Below are 24,656 nucleotides of genomic sequence, written 5' to 3' on the forward strand. Positions count from 1 at the left end.
AAATTACGAATACTCCCGGAATTTTTGAACGGTTAAGACAATCTCTCACAAGAAGACTGGAGGCTTGTGTAATTTCTAATGGTAGACTCTTTGAACATCTTTTATAAATTTTAACAATTGTTAATTGTTTATTTTAAAAAAAAAAGTATACCTAAGGTTCTACAAATATCAACGTACGATTATCACAGGTAGTTGTTTTATTTTCTTAATTATTAAGTCTATCATTGTGAGAAAATGATTACTTAATTTGATACTAATTTACAATACTAGAATTAACAATAAATAATAACAATTATTATTTAATCGAATTGAACGTAAAGTTAAGGACATGACACAAAATTATAAGCCATAACTCTGCTTTGTTAACCGATATAAATAATAAAATTTCCTTTTGTTCAAAATAAAAGGCTTGATATTTTAACAAATAACATAAATTTTGATAAAACTTATATTTATGGAGATATAACAGATTGAAAAATAAACATGGCCGCCATTTATAATTTCAGAAGGTATTTAAGTCCTGTTATTTTGTTAATTTTAAAACTTTATTACAAAGACTCTTACCAAATAATGTAATTTCTCTATCCGAACTTGATATATAAAATTTTATATAAAAATAAGAAAATGGCGGACAGGGGGAGAACGAAGAAAAAACTGCCATTTCTCATATTTGTTCAGTTTTACAAGTAGAATCGAAAAAGTAAAGCCAGGCCACCATTTTAGAAACAATCTGTATATATTAATTATATACAATTAATTATATAGTAATTCTAGCCGAGAGTAAAAAGGATTTAGAAGAAACAATGAACGGCATAGATGAAGTCCTACGCAAGAACTATCGCATGAAAATAAACAAGAACAAAACAAAAGTAATGAAATGTAGTAGAAATAACAAAGATGGACCGCTGAATGTGAAAATAGGAGGAGAAAAGAATATGGAGGTAGAAGAATTTTATTATTTGGGAAGTAAAATTACTAAAGATGGACGAAGCAGGAGCGATATAAAATGCCGAATAGCACAAGCTAAACGAGCCTTCAGTAAGAAATATAATTTGTTTACATCAAAAATTAATTTAAATGTCAGGAAAAGATTTTTGAAAGTGTATGTTTGGAGTGTCGCTTTATATGGAAGTGAAACTTGGACAATCGGAGTATCTGAGAAGAAAAGATTAGAAGCTTTTGAAATGTGGTGCTATAGGAGAATGTTAAAAATCAGATGGGTGGATAAGTGACAAATGAAGAGGTATTGCGGCAAATAGATGAAGAAAGAAGCATTTGGAAAAATATAGTTAAAAGAAGAGACAGACTTATAGGCCACATACTAAGGCATCCTGGAATAATCGCTTTAATATTGGAAGGACAGGTAGAAGGGAAAAATTGTGTAGGCAGGCCACGTTTGGAGTATGTAAAACAAATTGTTGGGGATGTAGGATGTAGAGGGTATACTGAAATGAAACGACTAGCACTAGATAGGGAATCTTGGAGAGCTGCATCAAACCAGTCAAATGACTTAAGACAAAAAAAATATATATATATATTAATTATTTACAAGAAAATTATTTTTTTAAATAAACAATTTTATGGTTAAATACCCATTACAAATTTTTTCCCATATAATTTAATGAAAAATATAATTTAAAAAATAATAAATAGTTTTATTAAGTACATAAATTATATTTATAAATTATAAACAGAAATTATAAAATAAAACAAAACAAATTATAAATTGTTTATTATAAATAGTTTTCTAAATATTTATTACGTTACATATTTTTTTTTTTACGTTAAAAAAAATATGTTTAAATATAACAGGCAGATGATGTAAAAAGAGTTTATTATAATGCAATATGATGCAATATGAGGGAAAGATATGGCAGTTAAAGAAAGAATGCTGTTTACGGAAAAGAGAGAAAAATATACGCAATAATACAAGCAGATATAAATTACGTGCAGTCATCTCGTTAATACACGTACGTTGGCACTTGCGCGTGTGTAAATGTTGGAAGTGTGTGGCTGGATAGTTCTTGTAATGGACAAAATAATAAAATAAGCAGTACTACCAACTCAACTGTAAAAACTGTTAAAGCACTGTAAACTCCGTAATTCATTTATTTTAAACTATGAAATAAATAACTCATACTTGAATGAATAAAATTTGGGTTGTGCACGTGCGTTATGTTCCAATATATCATTAAAATCATTTTCAGTTTAAAAAAAATTATAAGATTTTGGCAGATTTAAAAAAAAATAGAACAGTTAATAATACAACTTTACAAAAATTACCAATATTAATAAATAGATTTATTTAATCCTAAAATATATACAAATGCTGAATTGAAAAAAATTCTTAAAAATAGATTAAACATACTTTTAAGTAATTAAAAAAAAAATACCTTAAAAATTACTAAATTAAAATACGTAAATTTAAAACTACGAACCATTCCGTAACTGAATTTAAAATGCAGTAACAATATTACTACAGAATTTCATAAAGGATTGCCCAACTAAATGTAATATAATAACATAATTACTAATTTATGTCGACTATCTGAACTGACGTCATGCAGCTGGGCGTGTGTTTTTAGATAGTAGCTGTTTGCTCAGTTACTTATAATGCAGAGGACAAGAGAAGGTCATAACAGTACCATTGCGCAACCATGTCTGCGCATTCAATTAATAGGTTTAGTCGATAGCACAGCTGCGGCAGCTGTAAATTAAAATAAAAGCCTACGTGACTATTATATTCCTCAGTAATGGTTCGCGTTATTCACTACGACAATAGTTTCCTGATAAAATAATTTAACATACTGGTAGCTAAAAATTGTTAACTCATTAATCTAATAAAATATTGCGTGACCTTTAATAAAATGCATTGTATATTTTTAGTTCGTTAATTTCTTAATGTTGCATCATCACAGAAAAAACCTTCAATTTCTTTTTACATATTGAACCATACAGCCTTACAAAGAACAAGTTATTTATATACATTCACATTTAAATAAATGACATGGTATCGAACTAAAAATAATAACAACGTAGGCAATATTTGTGTACGTAGTAAAAATAAATGCATTATATCTTTGATAGTAAAGTTAAAAAACGTGGTTGTGCAAAGTTCGGAGAGCAAGAAAAAAATGAAACAAAAGCAACATTTTTGGATTAGAAATTTATTTGCTAATGTACGAGGTCAAGATAAAATAAAAACAACCAATATTTGAATTTTCCTTATATTACTAGATCAAAACAATTAACCAATAACTAATTACGTTCTTAATTAAATAATATCGCTCGAAACAAATTACCAGTCTAGAAAGTTAAAGCCAAAGATATTTTTAATAAAATTTGTAAATGCCAAGCCAAAGCTTGGCACTGTAAATTTCAATGGATTGGTATATTTTACACACATTCCTTTATCTCAAACTTAAATTGAACCATTAAAATATGGAAATCCATTTTTGGAAGAATTCAAACTGAAAACATAACCATTATCAAGAATTTGCAACAGAAAATACTAAAATTTCCAAAATTTCAGGCACAGTTCAAAAAGAAAACCACCCACAGCAAGTTACCATTATTTCCAGACAAGTAACGCCAAACGTTTGGGTCCAGAAACTTCATTGTATAACCGTAATAAAATTGTATAACATTTTGCCAATCATACGAAAATGCACGCCTAATAAAAGTAGAAATTAATTGGGGAAAAAAAAATCACAATTTTCAACTAGAGATATCAAAACATCTTCATTATGAAAAAAAATAATTTAACGTATGCCCTGGCAATGAAACAATATATATATATATACCTGAATACAAGAAAAATTTGGTAATTCAATCGGGCCATAGATGATAACTTAACAGCAATTACTCTAGTAGTCGCATTAAAAGAAGAAATACAACCGGCTACAATTGCGCGTAATAAGGCAATGCATAAGATTAGGCAGAATCTCAACATGAAAGAATTAACAATGGCTGCATCAAACCCGTGTCACATAACATGTCCGTATACGCAAACTGATAACCAGAACCAAAATATATAAGAATTTAATAATAACTAGCTACATAAATGCTCATTAAATAACCAACATGCCCTCGCTGCAGACTAATCCACAGTCTGAAGTTGTTAAATAAAGCAGATTCACCCATAAGCCAAAAACCTTACTGTTGACCTTTTAGAGCAGCCTCTCACTAGTTGCCAAATTCTAGATGCTACGCAAACTGAAAAATCATCAGCAAATAAAAAACACATAACGGGTTTTTGCACGCAGCTTGTTACATTATGGCTACGACGAATAACGTAACATTTAGGACCTTCCCTGTGGTACTCAAGTTTCCCAGTGTGAAACTATAGGATATCGTCGTTAAAACTCGAACTCGAAAGAACGGACTACAGAAGAAACCACTCATAAATGCAGGGAAATTTCCATGTATACCCTCATTCAAGCAGTGTATTTATGATTCCTCTCCTCCAAGCCGTATCATACGCCTCTGGGCAACCACATGATTCATAGACAATCTACTTTGGTGGAAACCATTGTTCGGGGACAATCAGGGAGAGTTTCTCTCACAGGGTACCACACTAGACGACGGTTTACCAAATAAACTTGTACAGCGTTCAACGAAAGGTCGAGAACTTGTGGGGGCATGATTTTATTTTACCAGGTTTCAGTACGGGAATTACCAATGCTTCTGGTCAGATAATATTCTAATAGATACACAAAAGATGTAATGCAATTAACTGAGAGGTATAACATATTGAGAATTATTCAAAATGTACCTTAGCTAATTATAAGAAAAGGAAATATTTTGCGAGACTCCAATCACGAACGAGATATTTTCTACCAGCAACTTATATCTCACAAACTGAAGACAATATGATGTAAGTGAAACTGCCCAAAATGACCTTCCAATGTGTTCGCCACATCAATTTGAGCGGTAACGAGGATTCTGCTATTTTCAAGTCCATCGACCGCGGTAACTGTGCACATATGGTCCGAACCTTTCTACAAACAACCGACGATGGATTTGTCCGAAAAAATATATCGATGTATTTCATCCAAGATTTTCGTTTAGCTTACGGTTATCACGATTTCCTTCAGGAAAACACCACCTTCATGCCGTCTCCCTTCAGTTTGATGATCGCATTTTTCGCAGATGTATCCAAGGATTCATCATCCTGGGGACAGAAGAGAGTCTTCTGCAGACACAGTAATGTTTTCTTCCTTTAGTAAAATTTCAATATCCTCACGGCGTTAACGCTTCTCGGCCTCTACCTCCATACTGCAAACTTGCATTGCATTACCGGTTGGCTTTTTCAGCAAGAGTAGTGTTCTACGTTCTCGTCGTCGGGGCTGTACAATGACCGGTGGCGGTTAGTCAACCTACGTTGCTGCGGAGTGTTACACAAAACAGCGGCGTAATGTTTTGCAGTAGTACCACCATCGGCTAAATAGGAACGTTTCCTTTGTGTGTCGGTGCCCGTATTTTGTAGTTCGTGAGACCGAGGGATTTTCGGATTCTCTGACAGGTACGGAAAGCGATTTCGCTCCGACCTCTCAGCTGGTCATATATTAGGAGCGTTTCAGTTTTTGACTGTTCTAGCGGGGTTATGTGAGAACAGAAAGCCTTGCTCTGACTACATTTGCGAACGCTAACCTGGTTTTGTCAGATTTTTACAAGCTGTAAACGCAATGCCTTGCGTTGCAGCTGGTGAGAAGTGTCTCTTTTAGCGGTATGGAACGGCAATCCCGAAAGGATGGCCTGGACGACTTGGTGGGTTTCGCCGAGGACTTGGTGGCCGTTGACCGATCGGCAGGTCTCCGCCGAGGCCGCAGGCTCCGAATAAAAATCCCGTGGTCAGCACGGGGGAAGAATCCTAACCCTATTGTGATCAGGTGGCATGCACGACAAACTTGCGGTAGCCTCTGCTTCGAGTTGTGCAGAGAAGGCGGTAGCTGAAACTGGACGAGAGCACGGTGGCGAGGGGCGAGCCAAGTCGGAAGGGCGTCCTCTTGCGAAGTCGAGGGTGGCTGATTACAGTGGTGTGGTGGTCTGCCCTGAACGGGAGGTCTCCGGGGGAAGCCTTTGAAGGTGAACTCCGGGAAACAACGGTTTAGGGCGGATCTAGGAGAAGCGGACCGCATGGTCCAAAATGATCTCCAAGGAGTCGCATATTTCGGTCGAGTTTCGAAAGCTTGTTGACTTGTGCCTGTCTGAATGTAGCTCGATGGTAACTGAGCGGGCGTTAAAATGTGAGGGTCTCCAGGGCGCTAACCGAGCCTTACATTCAGTCGTTGATCGGCTGTCTGGCAAGGTGGACCAGGTGGTTGAAAAAGTCAGGGACTTCAAAACCGACAACACGGAAAGTCCTTTGTGAGATCCACACTTCTTTGAAACAGTTGGAAGAGAAAATAAAAAAAGCCTATCTGTTTCGCTGCGGTAATAGCGGCACCTGGGTCTAAGCGGGTTAATCCCCCGCCGTCAGTCCAGCCGGAGAAAAAAAATTAAGCGAGCCATCGTTAAGGTGGTCCCAGTAACGCCTGGTCCAGGGACTTCGTCTGATGTGACGGAGCTGACCCTGAAATAGGTTCTGGACCCGCGGAGAGAAATGAAACATACCTCCCGGGTCACAAAAACAAGGTAGTTAAGGCGGAAAGAAGCCCCAAAGAGTCACTAGGTAGCTGAGACCTTGCCTAAGATCCGGGAGTTCTTGGTTGCCGGTGATCGGCTATTCTTGAGGTGGACCTTTTGCAGGGTCGTTGATCATACAGAACTACCCCAGTGCTTGAAATGTCAAGGCTTTGGTCAAACCTCTCTAGGCTGTAGAGCACAGTCTATGTGGTCAATCCGCCCTTGTTGGGCACAGAACAGTTAACTGCCCTAATATGACCACGCCTGCAAAGTTCGCTCCTGGTGCCATGGTGAAAAGCGTTGAGGCTAAACACCGGGTTGGGGGCAAACAAATCAAGTCGCAAGACATAGCATGAACAAAGATCATACATAATAATTTGGCAGAAATAGGGAGTATAGCGACGCCTGTATTACGGGAACCTTTCGAGGACGGTCGTCACCATATCGACCGCTTGCGCCTGAGGTAGTTAAACCTGCATCGTTCTCGAACGGACACCAATGAAGCCATGAGGATTCTTCAGGAATACGACCTCTTGGTCCAGGAGCCGTACACGTCGGGAAAACGGTGGTCGGCTTCCACGAGGTTGATATTCATTTTCGTGGGGAACGTCAGCTCTCTGCAATCGTATTCAGCTCGGTCTAGTTGGGTGTTTTCAGGATACCTCAGTTTTCAGATGAGCAATTAACCGTTGTGTGTCACGAGAGGTACGCTTGATGTACTAGTGTCGGGATACTTCTAGCCTGGATGGAGTATCGATGACCTGTTGGCAAAGTTGGAGCGGATTCTGGACGATCTTCCGGGCATCAGAGTACTGGATGCTCTGGACGTTAAATGCAAAGTCTCCCGTAGGGTTCACCACCCACTTACACCAGAAACGCTGGTTTCGAACACTTAGTTGAAGCCAGAAACCTCAACTTGATTAACGACGACGAACCGCCAACTTTCTTTTGCGAACTGCGGAAAAGTTACATCGACGTCACTTTGATAACGAGCGACCTGCTACGAAGTACAAGTAGTTGTACTGTCTGGCCGGGAACTGGGGGATGGTATGCCTCGAGTTCGATTTTAACGGCAACGGGTGCCCAGGTGCTCAGCAACAATGTTCATTTAAACATCTGTTTCGGTTCCACCTGACAGCTGACGAGGTGTGCCGTCTGTGGGGAGGTCCAGTCAAATGAACACCTGACTTGTAACTACTCTGCTCTTGGGGAGGCCAGAGACCGCGCCAACTTGGAACTTAGGTCACGGGGAAAATTGGCCACTCACAAGCGGCGAAAGCCGCGTTGTCGGACCGTGTGGGATATCTCTGATGTGGTTGCTTTGTTCAACCGACATCAGTAGTTTACTAAAGGGAAAGACTCCTACCACACTGTGGGAAGCTAACCTAAATATGTATAGCTGACCATCAATACTTTTCCTGTTATACGTAAAAATTCTGTTATCAAAAACTATTTGTTGTTTGTTTTGGGATTTTATGACTTTCAATAAGTGCTCGGGCACTTCATCCACCACCAAATCTTGAAATTGTGGAGGGGACTTGAAAGCCTGGGAGGACTTGGTGTTGGTTAACGACTAATGTTGATATAGAGAAACCATTATCTTTTTTGGCAGAAATTACCTTCTTGCCAGTAATCAACGCAGCCGTGAGGGATTTTGTTCTGACAAAGCTTTTACCATTCTGGTTACTTCTTCACACGATGCGCATTCCTTCTCGGACACGGACAGAAAGGTAACCAACTTTTATGTCAGGAACAGTTGGACTAGTAAAGGTTAGAACTACCGTGGATGTTGGCACATCAATACCATTCTCTCCCTTCTCATAATCCTCTGCACAAATGTAACTACGGTGAACTCTTCTTTAATTTGAGACAACTTATCGTCGGCCAAGTCACGGCAAAAGATTACGCCCTTGCCGAAATTAAGCGTCCTATGTGATTTCACCGTCACTCCATCCTTTCCTAAACACTTAAGGGCTACGAGTTTCCTGTATTGCTCTTCAATATAAATTTCTATCAGGAGGACATCACTGCTAAGTCTTTTTTACAGATTTTTGAGAACCACAAGCTGTGATGACGCACTCAATCAGGAAAGAAGAAACCTTAGCAAAGCATTTACTTTCCTCTTTATGTCGCAGCACAAAGAACCTAATACAGAATTTAACCCTTAGTAACGTTACTGATTTCCTTATCATTGCTTAGATCTAAAGATATTGCTAACATTTATCTAGACGTTTATCGCAGCCAACGATAGAACTAAAGATCTAGCCCACGTTGTCGGTCGAAGTCTCTTCAAACCGCAGAGTTTGAAGAGACAACTATCTCCTAACAACCATCTAAAGATTATTGTTTGAAACTGGCATACGGTTCCCACGAGTACCGACGATTTAACGGACCACTCCAGCAGAGCGAGTGCGTACTGGAGCTAGGGCTACAACTGGTTTAACCCAAGTGCCCAGAGGACATCGTTCAAAACCACTACGTACACAGCTATCCACCCATCAGCACGACAGTTTCCACCTTGGGTTACGGTTGCGTTTCGTAAGGTGACGTTACATCACCGTGCAAGGGTAAGAATAGTGTATTATGTTATTGTATTGCAGTGTGAGGGTAATATGTGTAATTGCGTAGTATTTGTTGTAAAATATGTATGGTATAAAAGGTTCAGAAGCTCTGTGTGTAGTGGGAAAGTGTTTAAATTTGTCAGGTCAAAACCATACGAAACAGCTAAGTTCATCACTTGATTTGAATTCCTAGAATTTCAGTATGGTTTAATTTCACACTGCCAAGGAATCGGGGCAAAATCTTTCGCCAGCCGTAACTCGCTAACGAAGCGTTTCCGGACCCATGGTTATAAGTATTTTTTTCGGTATTTTGGCTAGTAAAATGATATCAGAAAGCGCCGGTAACACTACATGAATCATGTTCTATACGAAGGTGCACAATTTTCACATTACTTCAAATATTTTAGACATAATGAACTTTACCATAGCCCACACATAAATAAGCAATTATAAAAATATTCATACCAGAAAATATAAAAATCTATGCTTATGAGTTCCTTATCTATACTAACTAGAATTAGTAGAATATAAAACATTCCGGAAATATACAAAGTTTTTTTTAGGTTTTTTCAAGTAAAAAATCTACCAATCTATTTTAGTAAATCTACCATTTTTACTCGGAACCAATATTGGTCCCTTCGGAACCGTATGTCTGACTTGACAAGATTCCTCCGTACTTGGTCAGGATGATCCAGGAATATATGACAAATAGGGAAATGAGAATCACAACAGAGGAAGAAGAGGTCGTCGTGGCCATAGAAAGAGAGGTGCACCTTGTCCCCTAGGTGAATCAGGAAGGATGACAGATCATGAGCTCTAAAATATCTGTCTTTAGAAAGATATTCTTAAGGAAGGTGGAGGATCAATATAAGACAAAATTAGAAGAGGTACATCAGACTATAGTGGAAACCTGTAGGGAGGTCCTTGAAGACAGTCGAAACCCGTCATGGCACATGAAGGTCTATTGGTGGAGCACCGAAATAGAGGAATTAAGGATATATTGGGCTCTGGAGAAGTGTAATAAGAGGAAGGAGGAGGGACGATCTAATAGAAAGTAAAAGGGCGATACTAATCTTGAAGCGGGGAAGGAAGGATCTCACAACCATAGATAGATCAAAGAGCGAGAGATGGTATGATATGCGCCAAGTTGAACGAGGGAACGCGATTTGGGGACTCGTATCGTATAGCCATGGGCAGGTTTGGAAGGGCCCTGCCAAGAATGCACGAGGCTCAATTGGGATAGCAATTGGAGTCGCGGAGATAGTTGCTGAGGAGATTCCTCGGGGTCAATCTTGGGGCCCTTGTTATGGAAGGTGGCTTACGACGGCCATTTAGGGGTTAAATTGCCTCCAGGGGTTGTTAACGGCTTATCAAGAGGTTCAGACTCGTGCAAATGAATACTGAAACGTGTCATCCAGTGGATGAAGTACACGGGACTGGAAGTCTCGGCTTGCAAGACAATTATGATCCGGATGGCCCAAAGGATACAGATCTCTCAATTATCGGTTGGCGCTTGAAGGCACGGAGATGACATTAACAAGGAAAGCCAAATACCTTGGTAATTGGTTTGGTACTGGTGTCTCGACCCATGTGGAGGAATTAGTATAGAAGGTCGAACGACCCCACCTCTGCGGTTTGCAGACTGATGGCGAACGTCGTGGAACCCAGTCTCCAAGCGGTGATTATTCCTGCCACCCATTTAAACGATGTTGTATGCAGCCCCGGTATGGTCAGACGCTTGGGTCGCGAAAAACCGAATAAGGATGGAGAGAACACACAGACGGCTAGCGATCCGAGGGGCGCAGGCGTATCGCAATATCTCGCTTGAGGCAGTGCTGATAGCCAAGATGCCGCCGGTGACATTGCTAGGAGAGCAAAGGCGAGATCGTTATCAAAGTGGAGAGCTGTGGCTAGGAATGCCCAGTTAGATCGTTGGCAGACTAGGTGGAACGATGCATTGACCAGTCGTTGGACGTATAAGTTAATCCCATGTATTAGAACATGGTGAGATAGGAACTATGGGGAGACGGACTTTTGGACGGTCCAATGGTTATTGAATCATGGACCGTTCAGTAAGTTCCTGTATGCCAGGAACAGACGCACGACCCCGAGGTGTCAATATTGTGGTCTCCCGGATGACGCCGAATACTCTTGGAGTGCCCGAAGTGTGCAGCGTTGCAGCCAGTTAGGGTACAAATCTCTCCAGGGGAAGTGATGGAAAGGATAGTTTATTCTGATGACGAATGGAACAAGTGTTAATAGATGGTTCTGGAAAGTTCTTTCTACCAAGATGAATGAGGAAGCGCATTAGAGAGTAATGTACTGGTGATGGGACAGTTCCCGGGTGTGGGCAGCGAGCTCAACCGGATCGTCACTGCTGGGTGCCTCCGGGGGACGTCTGAAGCTGTGGCTCGAAAGCTACACACAGGTGTGCCTGTTGACATGCGTGATATAGATGAAAATCTTAGCTTATTAGGTGGTTCCGTCACGATGTAGTTGAGAGGGAGTTTTTAGTGGGTCCCACCGTGCATGTGGTGAACCCCACACTCAGTATGTACGCCTTACTGGGCGTTTAGTTGAGACAAATTTTCTCACTTCCGACATAAAAAAATCAACGTTCATGCTGAGCGAAAAATACTGCAACATCAAACATCAGGAAAAAGTACATTGCACTATATATTATTTCATTATATTTAGTCCAATGAATTTGTAGAACTTAACTAGCGTTAATTCCTGGTAAAACCATATAATTATGGCAAAAAGTAAATTATTTATTTTATGAAAACCCAGTATTTATAGCAATTACAGAAAAAATGAACGCTTGTGAACAAGGTTATCAATTTCTGACAAATACCTTTTTTTTATTCCTCTGCTCCTCTGGGTCGGTCCGACTGGTAAGTTTTGCTCGAACCCAGAAGTGTCCGCTACTCTAACGAGCCTTCCCACCTACCGGCATGGCAGGTCGGCCCGCCGGTTGGATCTTTTTATTTTAGATACCCGCTCTAATGGGAAGTGCCTAAGCACTCCGGCTCCACGTCTTTTCTTATATTCATTCTCCTACTCTCAGAGTTCCCAGCCGTTCATTAGTGCCGACACACCTAAGCATGCCGGACCTCGCGACTGGGGCTATCCACTCGAGCCCTATGCTAGAAACCTCGATTCCGTCCCTCCTGGTCTTTCAGCCGAAGTACTTCCGACGAAAATTCCTGCACCTGTCCACTGATCTTCCGACGCTAGCATACAATATATCGGTACAGTATTTCTCGACTCCATAGCTTGCTACTTCTGCCATCTCCCACGGGGCTTGTTTGATTAGCCTCTTCAGCACTGCCGCTGGTAAACCATCTGGACTAGGGCTTCGTCAATCACCAGGTTGTTGCACTGCCGCTGTCACTTCATCTAATCAGGGCTGCGAACGGGGGGGAGGGTTGGAAACCAGAAGCGTTACAAGGCCGGTGGTCTTCCCCTAGAGGATTGAGATGTCACCATCTAATGTGAATTTTCCTTTTTCTCAGTTTATAACGTCAACTACACTTTCTGGTCTGCAGGGGAAACGCTCTGTGATCTGAGCTTTGGCCTGTGCGCTCGTCAAAACTGGTAAAAGGCTACCTAGCCATTTAGTGACGATACGGTAGGCCTACCCCATGGATCTTCTTCCAATTCATTACAGTTTTCGCCAGTGTTCAGTTTTTAATTTTTTAACAGTCTTCGGCACTCAACGTACCGCTATGCGGCGGCTTCATAAGCGTCTCCCCCTACTCGTTTGAGCCTTTGTCTTCTTCCTGCGAACAGCAGCTGGGCAATCTAGTTGAATGATGTTCTGCAATACGTCTGGTGTTAGCCGAATTCCTGTCGTTATTCTTCTCGTCACATATGACTAGCGTCGCTGTTTGCTGTGCAGTCAACCTCAGAATGGGACCTGGATCTACCAACCTGTACGATGGATCCACGCGACTTCAAGAAATATGGCTGTGATTACTTGCTGTTTCGTCTGTAAGTACACTCCAGAAGCACTGGTTTTGGTCGAACCTTCCATCCAAGTCTAGGACCGACAAGTGTCCTCTGGCCTCATACGTCGGCGTTTGATCATTGATGCAGTAGCACCATGTTACCTTCAGGAATTCAGTAAGCAGTTCTCCACGACGGTTTGTATACCCATTACCAGTGGCCACCGCTTTACAGTTGAAATCAAGAATTATGCTTCTCTTAGTTGTACTAGTTATATCGTGCAAATAATGAATTCCTAATATTCTTTCAGACTGACATTAGGAGAAACATACTCCTACGACTACTGAATCTTCCAATTCGATCGCCATTATTCCTTCACTAAGCCAATATAAGGCCTCCAAGCCAATTTGCTGCTGACATCGTTAATCAGGAGTCAGCCGCCTGAAAGAGGCCGACCTCGACTTAAATTGTCCGCCCGTCTCCACGGATCTTGAGATCACCACCGCCACCGAACTATAACCTTTCTTGAATAAATATGCTACAACCAATGAAACCGTTTGGTAACAAACACCGGGGACGCCGACTTAACCAGAACGCGCCTAATTGTTTTCAGTATTATGGCAAGTTTCTCTCGGTTGCCAGCAGCGGAACTGTAGATATTAAATTTACTGAATTGTTTCGGCGTCATTCCCCATGAGATGAAATGTCGCATATAACATCGCCCTGTTTGAATGATATCTCGGCGCCTGTTTTCCTCATTTCTCCACGAGCGAGATGTCTACAAAATAACAGGTATCGTCGTTCTCCTCTGCCAGATTTTTCACTTGCTTCACTGTTTACGATCGCATACGGTCACCTACGCGGGATATGATCCAAAGCTCTTCGTCAGACATTTCACCTGCGAGGATATCTCTTAATTGTGGCTCCTTAACCGGCTCAGTCTGTGTCGCCTATGTGATGACCGTCAATCCCACGCTGAAGTCTCTTGGTCGCTCTGTCTGGGTTTCAGTACTTTTCGTCGTTTTCAGGTGGACCAATTCACACCATTACTACCTCTACGTCTCTAGCTCTATCCAAGATAGTGTAGGTACATTCTTCAATTACTTTCTTTGCATTTACATTTTTCTGTATTAAAACTATTAACTCTTCCTATTTATTCTAGTAGATGATTCATGTCATTTTACATTTTGATACATATTTTTCAACATATATTTAACGTTGCAAAAGCATCAGATGTCAAAGTGGTGGTCCACCACTTACTTTCGCAATTTCTCTAAACTACTGTGTAGTGCTGAAAGTTATGCACTGGAATTATGGAAGTGTAATGACGAAACTTTATTATTTATTTCTTTTATTTCATTATTTTACAGAAACGGATATCACAATGAAATAATTTTTAAAAGGTATTGAAAATGACCTCCTTTAACATAAATACAACACTGCACATGTTTCAGTTTTTAAGTGTTTTCAAACACTTTAACCAACTAATTTACTGGATTGTCTCGTACGTATGCGGTCACTGCAGTTTTCAGTTCGTCAATCGAGCTAATCTATGATCGTGTTACAGTGCGTTTTTTGCTGACAGTAATCTGGGGGTCAGGTAGAGCGATGGTGCAGGCCACAAACACTCAAAATGATTTCTTCATCAAAGACATTTCGTAGTAATTGTCCTGTTAGCTGTGTGCGCTGTGACGCCATCTTGGGACAAACGGTGAGTGGTTTCCACTTCTGTTAACTGACTAATGAAGTTTGCGAAAAATAGCACAATACCGATCACTATTAACTGTATTTTCAAAAACGATTGGACCGACAATTTTTGCTATGTGTAAAGATGATAATTCATACGGGTTAGTTGACGACCAGTCGTGTATTCTGTGAATTAATGTACCCTCTCAGATGAAGCCACGCTTCATCAGTAAAAAAAAACCGTCGAGGATACCTACGAAATTTTGGTCAATAAAACATTTAAACCATTGACAATAATTTAGCGTTTCGGCATGATCTATAAATTTCAGTTCCTGAACACACACATTACTTTGTAGGGAAAAGATTTCAGTTCTTTTCTACAGCTTTGTGTGGTAGCAAGTCTGATATCTTGCTGCTGTGCTAACTAAAACATGACTTTACTTACATGGACTTTCGGCCATAGCATTCGAAATATCAAGCCTGTTGCCCGAAATCATCCGAGAAGAGTTCGAACTGCATTGCGGTGAGGAACAGAGTATTGGAAAACTTGTGCTACGCTAAATCAATACTTATCACCTTAACGAAAGACGTGTTCAACGAGAAAAATGCGTTCCTCTAACAGAAGAACAAATACACGTTTCTTGCAACTATTGATTCTGATAAATAAAATGAAGCATGTTTAATCACAACTCAACACTGATGTCTTAGTTTATTACTGAGCAACGCTTAACGAAACCACAGGGCAACCAACCTAATTCCAAAAAAAAAAACAGAATGCATCACGTAATTCGAAACTTACTACAGTGATTTTTCGAACGTACTGTCTAATATATGCAACGTTACTTTTTTTACCTATCCAAGCTGAACTTTATTCTAATCCTCAACGAAGAACTTTGACAAGCAGTAAACAAGACATACAAACTAGATTCTATCGCAACTAAAATCTATAAGGTTGTGAATGTGATCGACAAATAATTATGTAAAGCAACAAAAGTTATTAAAATACACTTTTTAACAATTTAAAATTATTTCAGTGTTCCTCATTTCAATGGATAAAATATGGTACTTTGCAAAAATCAACCATAGCCATTTCTAAAGTAAATCTGATAATCGTAAACTAGATAATTACTTTACCTATCACAGGATTTATGTCTTAATAAAAACTAATTTCCCGTAAGTTACAATGTCACCAAAATTCAGCATACTAATTACCAGTACAGTAGGAATAAAGTACCGGTAATTGGTCTAATAGCAAAATTAAACTTCACTTTTGGAAGACTTTGGCAGGCAGAGTAGATTTTACAATGTAAACATAGGGAAACACATAAATAAGAAAGATTTACAATCATCAGACATTAAATAAAATATTACGAAATACTTTTAATTAAATGCGTCTAACAAAATTTTCATTTATGTCTTACTGTACGTTTCAAGAATAAATTTCCATATCTAGTTTACTGTGGACTGTGATAACGAAATCACGCACAATATAAATAGTATATCAAACATGATAACAGTACTCAGATTCACATTTCATCCATCATAACGGCTTTTAGACAATGATGAATGGCACTGCCGTTAATGTTTTCTCTTTTAAAATTCAATCACTGCAGACTGTTTTAGACAATTACATATAGCATGCGCACTCGACTCAGTAACAATCGTGACTGTCAGAAATGAGAGGGCGAGGGTCAATGAGTTTTCGAATGTTAGAAATTCTATTTAAATTTAATGGAAATAGATATATAAAATCCAAGAAAATGAAAAATAACTACATACACAATTTATGTGAACTCGAAAAAATACAAATTGATGAATAGCTATTACTTATCAATTTAACTTAAAATTAGTTTTTTTTTATCAATCTGTAAATTTAAAGTGCTCTCTAAATTGATTACACTAACATAAACGTAATTAATAGAGCAACATCAATAATATTAAGATAAAAATATCGGAAAGGTAGTTTTACCACCATTTCCACACTACTTCTACTTTCAACATAAAATTTTCAATATTTTTATAGTTTCCTAACATGTTTCAAATGTAGATATATACTACGAATTCACAGTTCTGTGTATTTTTATACTTCACAGAAGATTATGGTATATGCTTATAGAAATGGTATGTGTGTAATAGGCCCGGGGGGCGGTGAAACTTTATTTACCATTTAATTTTACACCTATATTTATTAAATACACAAACAATAATTCATTTTTAATTAACATTATTAATTTTGGTTAATATTAATTAACATTTAACCAAAAATATTAAAAAATTCAAACATATATAATGCATTAATAGTTTAACTGTATAAAACATGAAAGCTGTTTATTTTTTGTTGTGCGATAGCCTTGCACAGGGTATGATAATAATAAAAAGCATCGTGCGGTGTAGCAACGAGTTGAAATATGGCAACATTGTATCACACGCGCACATTAAACCCGTTTGCCTTCGTCAGGAAACTACTATCTTATTTCTACGTTTTATAAAACGAACCATTTTACGTAAAGAATTGTAATTTTTTTTACAGATTAAATCATATTTTATTTCTGCGGCATTTTTGAGAGTTCTTAATTTATTTCAGAGTATGCTTAAGAATTGTATTGTATTACGGTGATAAAAAAGTAGCCCATTTTTCTTCAGTTTTAGCGGTAGAGCAATTTCGGCCATACCGTAACTTCGGATGATTATTTTTAATAAACCAGTACACTCAGTAAAAAAAGGAAAATTACTGGCATATAACCTGTTTCAATAACACTATTCGGTATATACGTAATTTCTCATTTAACAAAGATGAAAAGGGCGTTTTGAAGGATAAATAAATTTCCATTTAAATTATCTATAATCTATGCTTTCGGTTTAAGAATATAATAATACATACAAATAAAATACATCCATTTTACTATAAGCGTCTGTACTCTTTCGAGAACAGTCTGCCTAAGTTCCCGCTAGTTTTAACAGGAAAATATAAAACATAAGAAAGTTAACACTTCATAAAACATCAAATGTTAATTTTTAAATTACGTTTGTTTTTCCATAAATTTTTTTATGGAACTAATTATGCACCTTATAACTTATTAGTTTTATTACCCGAAACATAATTGTTTAAGCCTCATGTCTAAGCAGTTAGGAAATACTTATATAATAATATAATTGATCGAATCGGGTTACTTTGTTTATTAAGTATTTTTTCTTAAATTTAATTAGATGTAAATTTCAAATTTTCATGTGAGTTGAGATTGTTATTTTTATGCGCTAAATGTAAACTGTATTAAAAAGAGATGTGCAAACATTGATTCAATTTGTTTTATGATGTGCTTTTGTATTCTCTCAATGAAATTAAATTAATCGGTTTATCATCATTTGCATACACCTTGGCCATTGTTTCATTAGCAAGCTGTAATTTAAAAAAAAATCTTTTATGTCATTCTTTGCATAGTTTATGTTTCATTAAGAACAATCCCTTTGGCAAAGTTATCCACAGCATATCATTTCACAACAAAACATGTAACTTTTCCGGATCATTACCACAAAAAACAACCTTTGGCTTATAACTATACTAAAGAACACATACAATAAAATATTTGCTATCCGTAAAAGTAGTTGCTACCCACACAAAAGAATGTTATATAAAATAACAAAAATTAAAAACATACATGGTAACAAAAATACTCGACACTAAGTATAGATATGGATATTCACTCATAAGCAACAACAAAATCAATCTGAAAATTACTTCAAAAATAGACACACAACTATGTTAACAATGGCATGCACTTTAACACATAACAAAAGTTTTCAACACATTGAATACTAAAATAAACACAAGTCATTTAACAAAAATGGAACATTAAATGAAAAAATACAACATAGATAAAATAAATTACTTGATTACAAACTAAGGTAGTCTCCTAACCACTTTAAGATGAGCCTTAACAGTATTAATCAACTGATAACAGCTGTAAAATTTGATATGTAAAAATTAATGTACGAAACAAGTTTATATATTACAAATGTCCAAAAGATTCAAAGTTAACTCAAAAGATTAATGTTGAAAAGCTGTTTAAATTTTATATTACACATCAAAACTGGAATAAAGCCTTATGAACAGAAACCAAAACTATTTTAACATAAATCACATTTCCATTTATCATTTAATAAGTCCTTTCTGACAAAGATTACTTACTGGTTTCATTTCTAACTGTAAATTAAATTAAAAAATTAATTCAGAAACTGAAAGAAAAACTGTAATTTCTATTTTAGTATAAACGAGACAATTTCGTCAAGTCAAAAAACAGGGGATCATTTACAAATAAAAAGAATTTATCAAAAAAATATTTCTAGTTCATTTGGGAAAAAATAAGTGAAATAACCTATAAACTGAAAACATAAAAGCAAATATTAAGTGTTTTCACTGAATTTATAATTTTTTTTCTAAAACATAGTTTACACTGACTGCAACTAATCCTTTAATTTAAATTAAGACATATTATTCTGAAAGGCTCAAAAGTTTTCCATTTTTCACATATTTTGTAATTTTGATAGGCCAGTATGTCACTTAAAATAAAAAAGTAATAACGACCACAAAATTCCTTACAATCATCATTAACTAATAAATTAAAAATTCAACTACATCCTGAGAAGGTTTTGATCATTTTACGTAGTTGAATAAGACAAAAGTGTAATAAAAATTATTCAATGTATATTAATGAACTTTAACTATTAAAAGAAAGCCTATGTTTCAAATGAAAGGTTTGTTAAGTGTTAACGACCTGCCTTATAGAATTGCAAACAACTAAAATTCAAATCTCGTGAAATTTATTGGCGCTAATTTTACGCAAAATAACTACAAATATCTAGTGAGTGGAACATGCATCATTAAAAACATAAGAACTAATGAAATGAAATTTCACCGTACAAAAATCATATTACTTGGTATTTCAAATTACCTGAGCCATTTTGCGATACGTCTTAAATTTTGAAAATTAGTTTTAAATTAAGAAATATATTTCACGGATATGTAATATAACAACATTCATAACATATTAAAAAAAAAAAAAAAACTATTTCACGATACAACTTTCTCCCAACACACGAACAGTTCGGTAGGCTTCTAACTGAAATCAACAAATCAACAAACGAAAAATAACAATGCAGCCAACACGTACATACGCATGCGTATACCACCAACTACCGCTTCCAGTGGAAATAAATGTTACTATCTGATTCAGTGTAAAAAATGTCATCCGTGATTAGGGTCTTCCAATGTTAATCATTATATCGTAACCATCTGACACCTACCTTTTCATAAAATACAAATAATTTTACAGAAATGTAAATTGTTCTTTTTATCTTAATGGTTAGTTTAATCGCCTACTCTAAGAACTATTACATCTATTCTAGAAAGTAAGAGATTTTCTGTAATTTATTGATTCGAAACTACTTCTTACTTCGCTAATACTTGATTATTATAATTTTCAATCATGTATTACTAATATCATGATAAAATGGCTAATACAGTATATTTTTCCGCAAATAACCAACAAAATTTTGACAGTATTTAATGTTATTGTAGTAAATGATAACTGGGTCATATTTTGGTCTGAAATCAGGAATTTCGCTGACAACATAACAAACAAATTCACTGCAATGTTGATTGGAGTGAATTTTGTTTCTCATTTTTTATATTTCTAAATTCATAACACTTGCTAGAGTCCATCTCAAGAAGTTATACTTTTTGCTTACACCTTTTCTTTATCTTTACTACTTACAGAACCCAAATTAATAACATTTATCTATTTTTTTTCTGTTACACACATTTAATAAGGTGTATTTTTAACACTGACTTTAAATTTGCAAACCAAAACTGAATGGAGAGCAGGTTTTTTTTTTAGTAACATGGATCTATAGAAAACCTGACAACTTTTAATGAATGTCTATAATATATTATTTGTTGCCTAATATTTGCTTTTCTTTAGTTTTCTCCCCTAATCAGCCTCTTTAATGTCCCTTTTCAATCTCGAGCAGCAATCACCAAGCATACTCAGGCTCCATTTTCTTTGGTTGCATGTTTCCATTATTGATATGTCCTGGTGAAAGTCTTCAGCCTGCTCATTACTTACACTACAAGGTTAGGTGGAAAAAAGTCAAAATGTGAATATAGGATTTGTATTTTTAGAGACATATCACAACCCAGTTTTTTTATAGCTTCAAGAAGTTCATTCCCCCCAATCCTATATAATTCTCAGTCTTCTTTTTATCCAAGAATGATTCAACTACATTTAAAATGATATATGTGCTTCTTTCTCAGATTCATTCAAAGTCTGAATCCTTCATTAGCTTTTGTATCTGTGGTCCAACAAATATTCCTTTGATATTTGCCTTACTTATTCTGGTAAATGCTCTTGGCCATTATGATCCAATGCATTGACAATATTTTTCATCAAACTAAGTTATATATGGTAGAAACATACATTCTTTGGAGTCACAAGAGCTTGACAAATAAAATTTATCTGCCCAGTGCTTTTTCTTCCACCAGTTTTTTTAATGTAATGGTTTTTCCTGTTTCTACATTTTATACTCTATCATCATCATTAAAAATTTCATATTGTCATATGTCTCCTTTTTGTGCTGCATAAGAAATAGGAATCCTGGTTTCTCATTTCCATTGTAAAGAATGACAGCTTAAACTTATTTTAGAGGAATCTATTCATAGAATTATGTTGCTGTCCTAGTAAATACAGTAAAGAATTTGTGTCATTGCGATAGAATATATTATCTTGTAAGGAGAATAGGTACTGAAATTCTTGCTGCCTAACATGGAAAAAAAAACTTTTATTGTAACTCTCAAAGAAGTTCAGGGCTTTTTATTTTGAAGCCAGTAACTCTGACTGCATTTTAGACAAATTAAGATCATAAACCAGATCACCAAGTTCTTCTTTAGTAATTTTGTTTTTGTCAACCTCACAAATTTTCAACCTTGAAAATCTGGATTCTCTTCTTATCTTCTAATCACCTTAGTCTTCTTCATTGCCAACATTTCTTTCCAACTCCATGGTTCTGGTGAAACTGGAATAGATACTTTACTGTGTGGAATTAATTAGGTATTATGATTGAAGGAAGACTAGAATATTTCATTTTTGTTCGACAACCAGCATATTTACAATTGGCTCATTAAGTAAATTGTTTGCTAATAAGTACATGTTGGGGGTTCTTAAGGAGCTTCCATAATAATAGTTATCAGTAAGCAGTAATCTTAAAGTTCATTATTAAATAAATATATCTGGTCCATAAAAACAAACAATTAACAAATAAAAACCAGTCGATAAGTAAATAGTCAATAAAAGAAACAAATATTCAAGTGCTAGCTAGTTGAACATAGAACAAATCAACTTGTAGATATAAACAAAAAAAATTGATAAATAAATTTAAAAAAAATAAAGAAGTAAATAAAAATAAGATCACTAGATTTGGTGACAGTAATTGCAAACTGTAATTCAGTAGCCCTTAAGTCAAGCACATGGAGATATTTCAACCTTTGAACTTTCCCACTGTTATCAAGCAGATTGATTGCTAAGTGGTTGACGTGATTTTCTAAACGTTGTTGGTATTTAACACTGTGCTGTCTCACAACCTCACAAACCATCAGAAGCGTTGGTGAAACCATCTTGTTTTGGAAGCGTTGTATGATATCTATGTTACTATTACTATTCCCTACAACTCCATGCCATAAGTCCAGATTGGTTGTAGAATAATTTTGTAAATCAGAACTTTATTGGACCATGAGAGGTGTGAGTTTCTCCACAGCAGCCAATGCCCTATACCTTGCGTTCAGTTGTTTTCTTTTCATACTCACGTGACACTTCCATGGTCAAACACCAATCTAAGTGAAGTCCTAGGTACCTCACACTCACTGTTTATGGGATCAACACACTATCCATGTTCACACTGGGACAGTCACAACTTTTCATGAGGAATGTGACGCGTTTTGATTTATCCTAATTAATTTTAAACCTCCATTTTTTTCTGCCATGTGCAGATAAGGTCCAGTACCATTTATAGCTCCCACAAGGCTAGTTCAGGTTCTTCATTAAGGACAAGGCTAGCAGTGACATTGGCAAATGTAGCAATGATGCAATCTTCCAAGGTTGGAAGGTCCGCAATGAATATTGAATATAGCACAAAACCTAGTATGAATGTTCCATTCTAATCCTTTAGACCGGGGAGAAAATGTTTGACCGGGACTGATCGTGGGAGACTAGGCGCATTTGAGCTTCGTTCTGTTGGCCTGATTCCACTTCAGCCCGTTCCCTGAAGTCCTTTCAGTGCTTGAATCCTCCAGCCTTGAAGTAATGTACCTTTCTGGAACCCTAGTGTTGGAAGATGCAATGCATTTCCTTTTCCGGAGGGAGTCGAATGTGCTAGGGGTGACATAATTGTAAGAATTAAGGATGGATGATGGATGGTAGGTGAGATAAATAAAGTAGGAAGGAGAACAGAGGCAATCTGCATGTATTGCGAAGAGATCGACGATGCAGAACATACTTTTTTCATATGTGAAAGATGGGCCACCCTCAGATTTGACATGGCGATCGACGGGATGACTCCCGAAGCTATAGTACCTTTTATGACAAGTCGGGAATCCAACTGGAAGAAAATAGCGTGTTACACCAGACAGATCTTATCGCAGAAAAACATCGACGAAAGGAGACTGGGTTTTTGACTTAGGTTAGGGAAGGGAGGACAGCCTCAGCGGGGAGGGCCGGCATGCCGAGGTGTGTCGGTTCCAATGAGCCGCTGGGGACTCCTGGGGATATAGTTTAGGGAATAATAGAATAATAAAACACAAGATATAGAGAAAAGACCTCGACATCACGTCACGACACTCCAGGTATGGCGTGGTGTCTGAAAGATTTTTGGTTGCGGACTGACCTTTTTATTGAATTTTTTATCTGAGTAGCCTTATTGCTATTGGCAATAAGGTTCATAGTTGACTGCTGGTCGCAGTGGTTAGTGTGAGTTAGTAGTGGTGTACCTTGAGTTGCTTTCAATTCGGGTGTAGCTTATCTGTAGTGGATGGCATAGACTATTGTAACTGGCATCGATTAATAATATTGTTTATTATTCTTCAAGTGATAAACTTTTGATATTGGAATTAATTTAATTAATTTCGGTTGTTGTTATCTCTTGATAAGATAGACATGCGACGTCGTAGCTCCCTCCCATCTGAGGATACAGCACAAGGGGCTGGACCCTCGAAGGGAGCAACTGGAAGGAGAGAGAGTGACACAGTGGACACTGAAGGTATGGATACTACGGTGAGCACCCAGGAAAAGAATAAATGGAGGGAAACCGAGGGCAGAGTAGCCAAAAGACCTAGAGCGGGTTCTTCGGAGGAGGAAGAAACCCCTCCTACTCTTGAGGAAATTACCTACAAATTAGGTAATGCAATCATACAACTGAGACGCATGACTAGCAAGGGGAGTCAAACTGCAATCAAAGCCCATGAAAGGGAACTTAAAGAAATATATGAAGACTTACAAAGACTGTGTGAAGAAAAAGCGGAGACAAGTAATCAGACCACTCAGACTGAAGGTCATTATAACAGCGAGATGTCGGACATTTTGGATGTTGATCTATCAGACGAGCAATTGATAGAGAGACTGCCCTCCAGATGGTCAAGGTGGGTGATGAACAGGATCACTCAGGTTAACGCAGCAAAACTTGGAGAGGGTAGTTGTCACTTTGTAGACTTGAATGCCATAAGACCAAACAGCCTATACGCAGGAGCAACGCCTGGTGCAATGTTTCTTCAGGAATCAACGATACTCGAAG

At 37.2% G+C, this 24,656-nt stretch overlaps 1 protein-coding gene across 3 annotated transcripts in view; it reads right to left on the reverse strand.

Annotated features, from left to right (window-relative positions):
* The window catches only part of LOC142323989 (uncharacterized), a 102,053-nt gene extending 82,111 nt beyond the window's left edge, over positions 1-19,942 (reverse strand). For all 3 annotated transcript variants that reach the window (XR_012756190.1, XM_075364463.1, XM_075364464.1), the window contains exon 1: positions 19,772-19,942. Coding sequence is in view for 2 of the 3 variants with exons in the window: in XM_075364463.1 (XP_075220578.1) it covers positions 19,772-19,780 (9 nt within the window). In the remaining variant the exon portion in view is untranslated. The remainder of the gene's footprint in view (positions 1-19,771) is intronic.
* Positions 19,943-24,656: the final 4,714 nt, after the last annotated feature.

Source organism: Lycorma delicatula, chromosome 4 (genome assembly GCF_047948215.1).
Source record: "Lycorma delicatula isolate Av1 chromosome 4, ASM4794821v1, whole genome shotgun sequence".
NCBI lineage: Eukaryota > Metazoa > Arthropoda > Insecta > Hemiptera > Fulgoridae > Lycorma > Lycorma delicatula.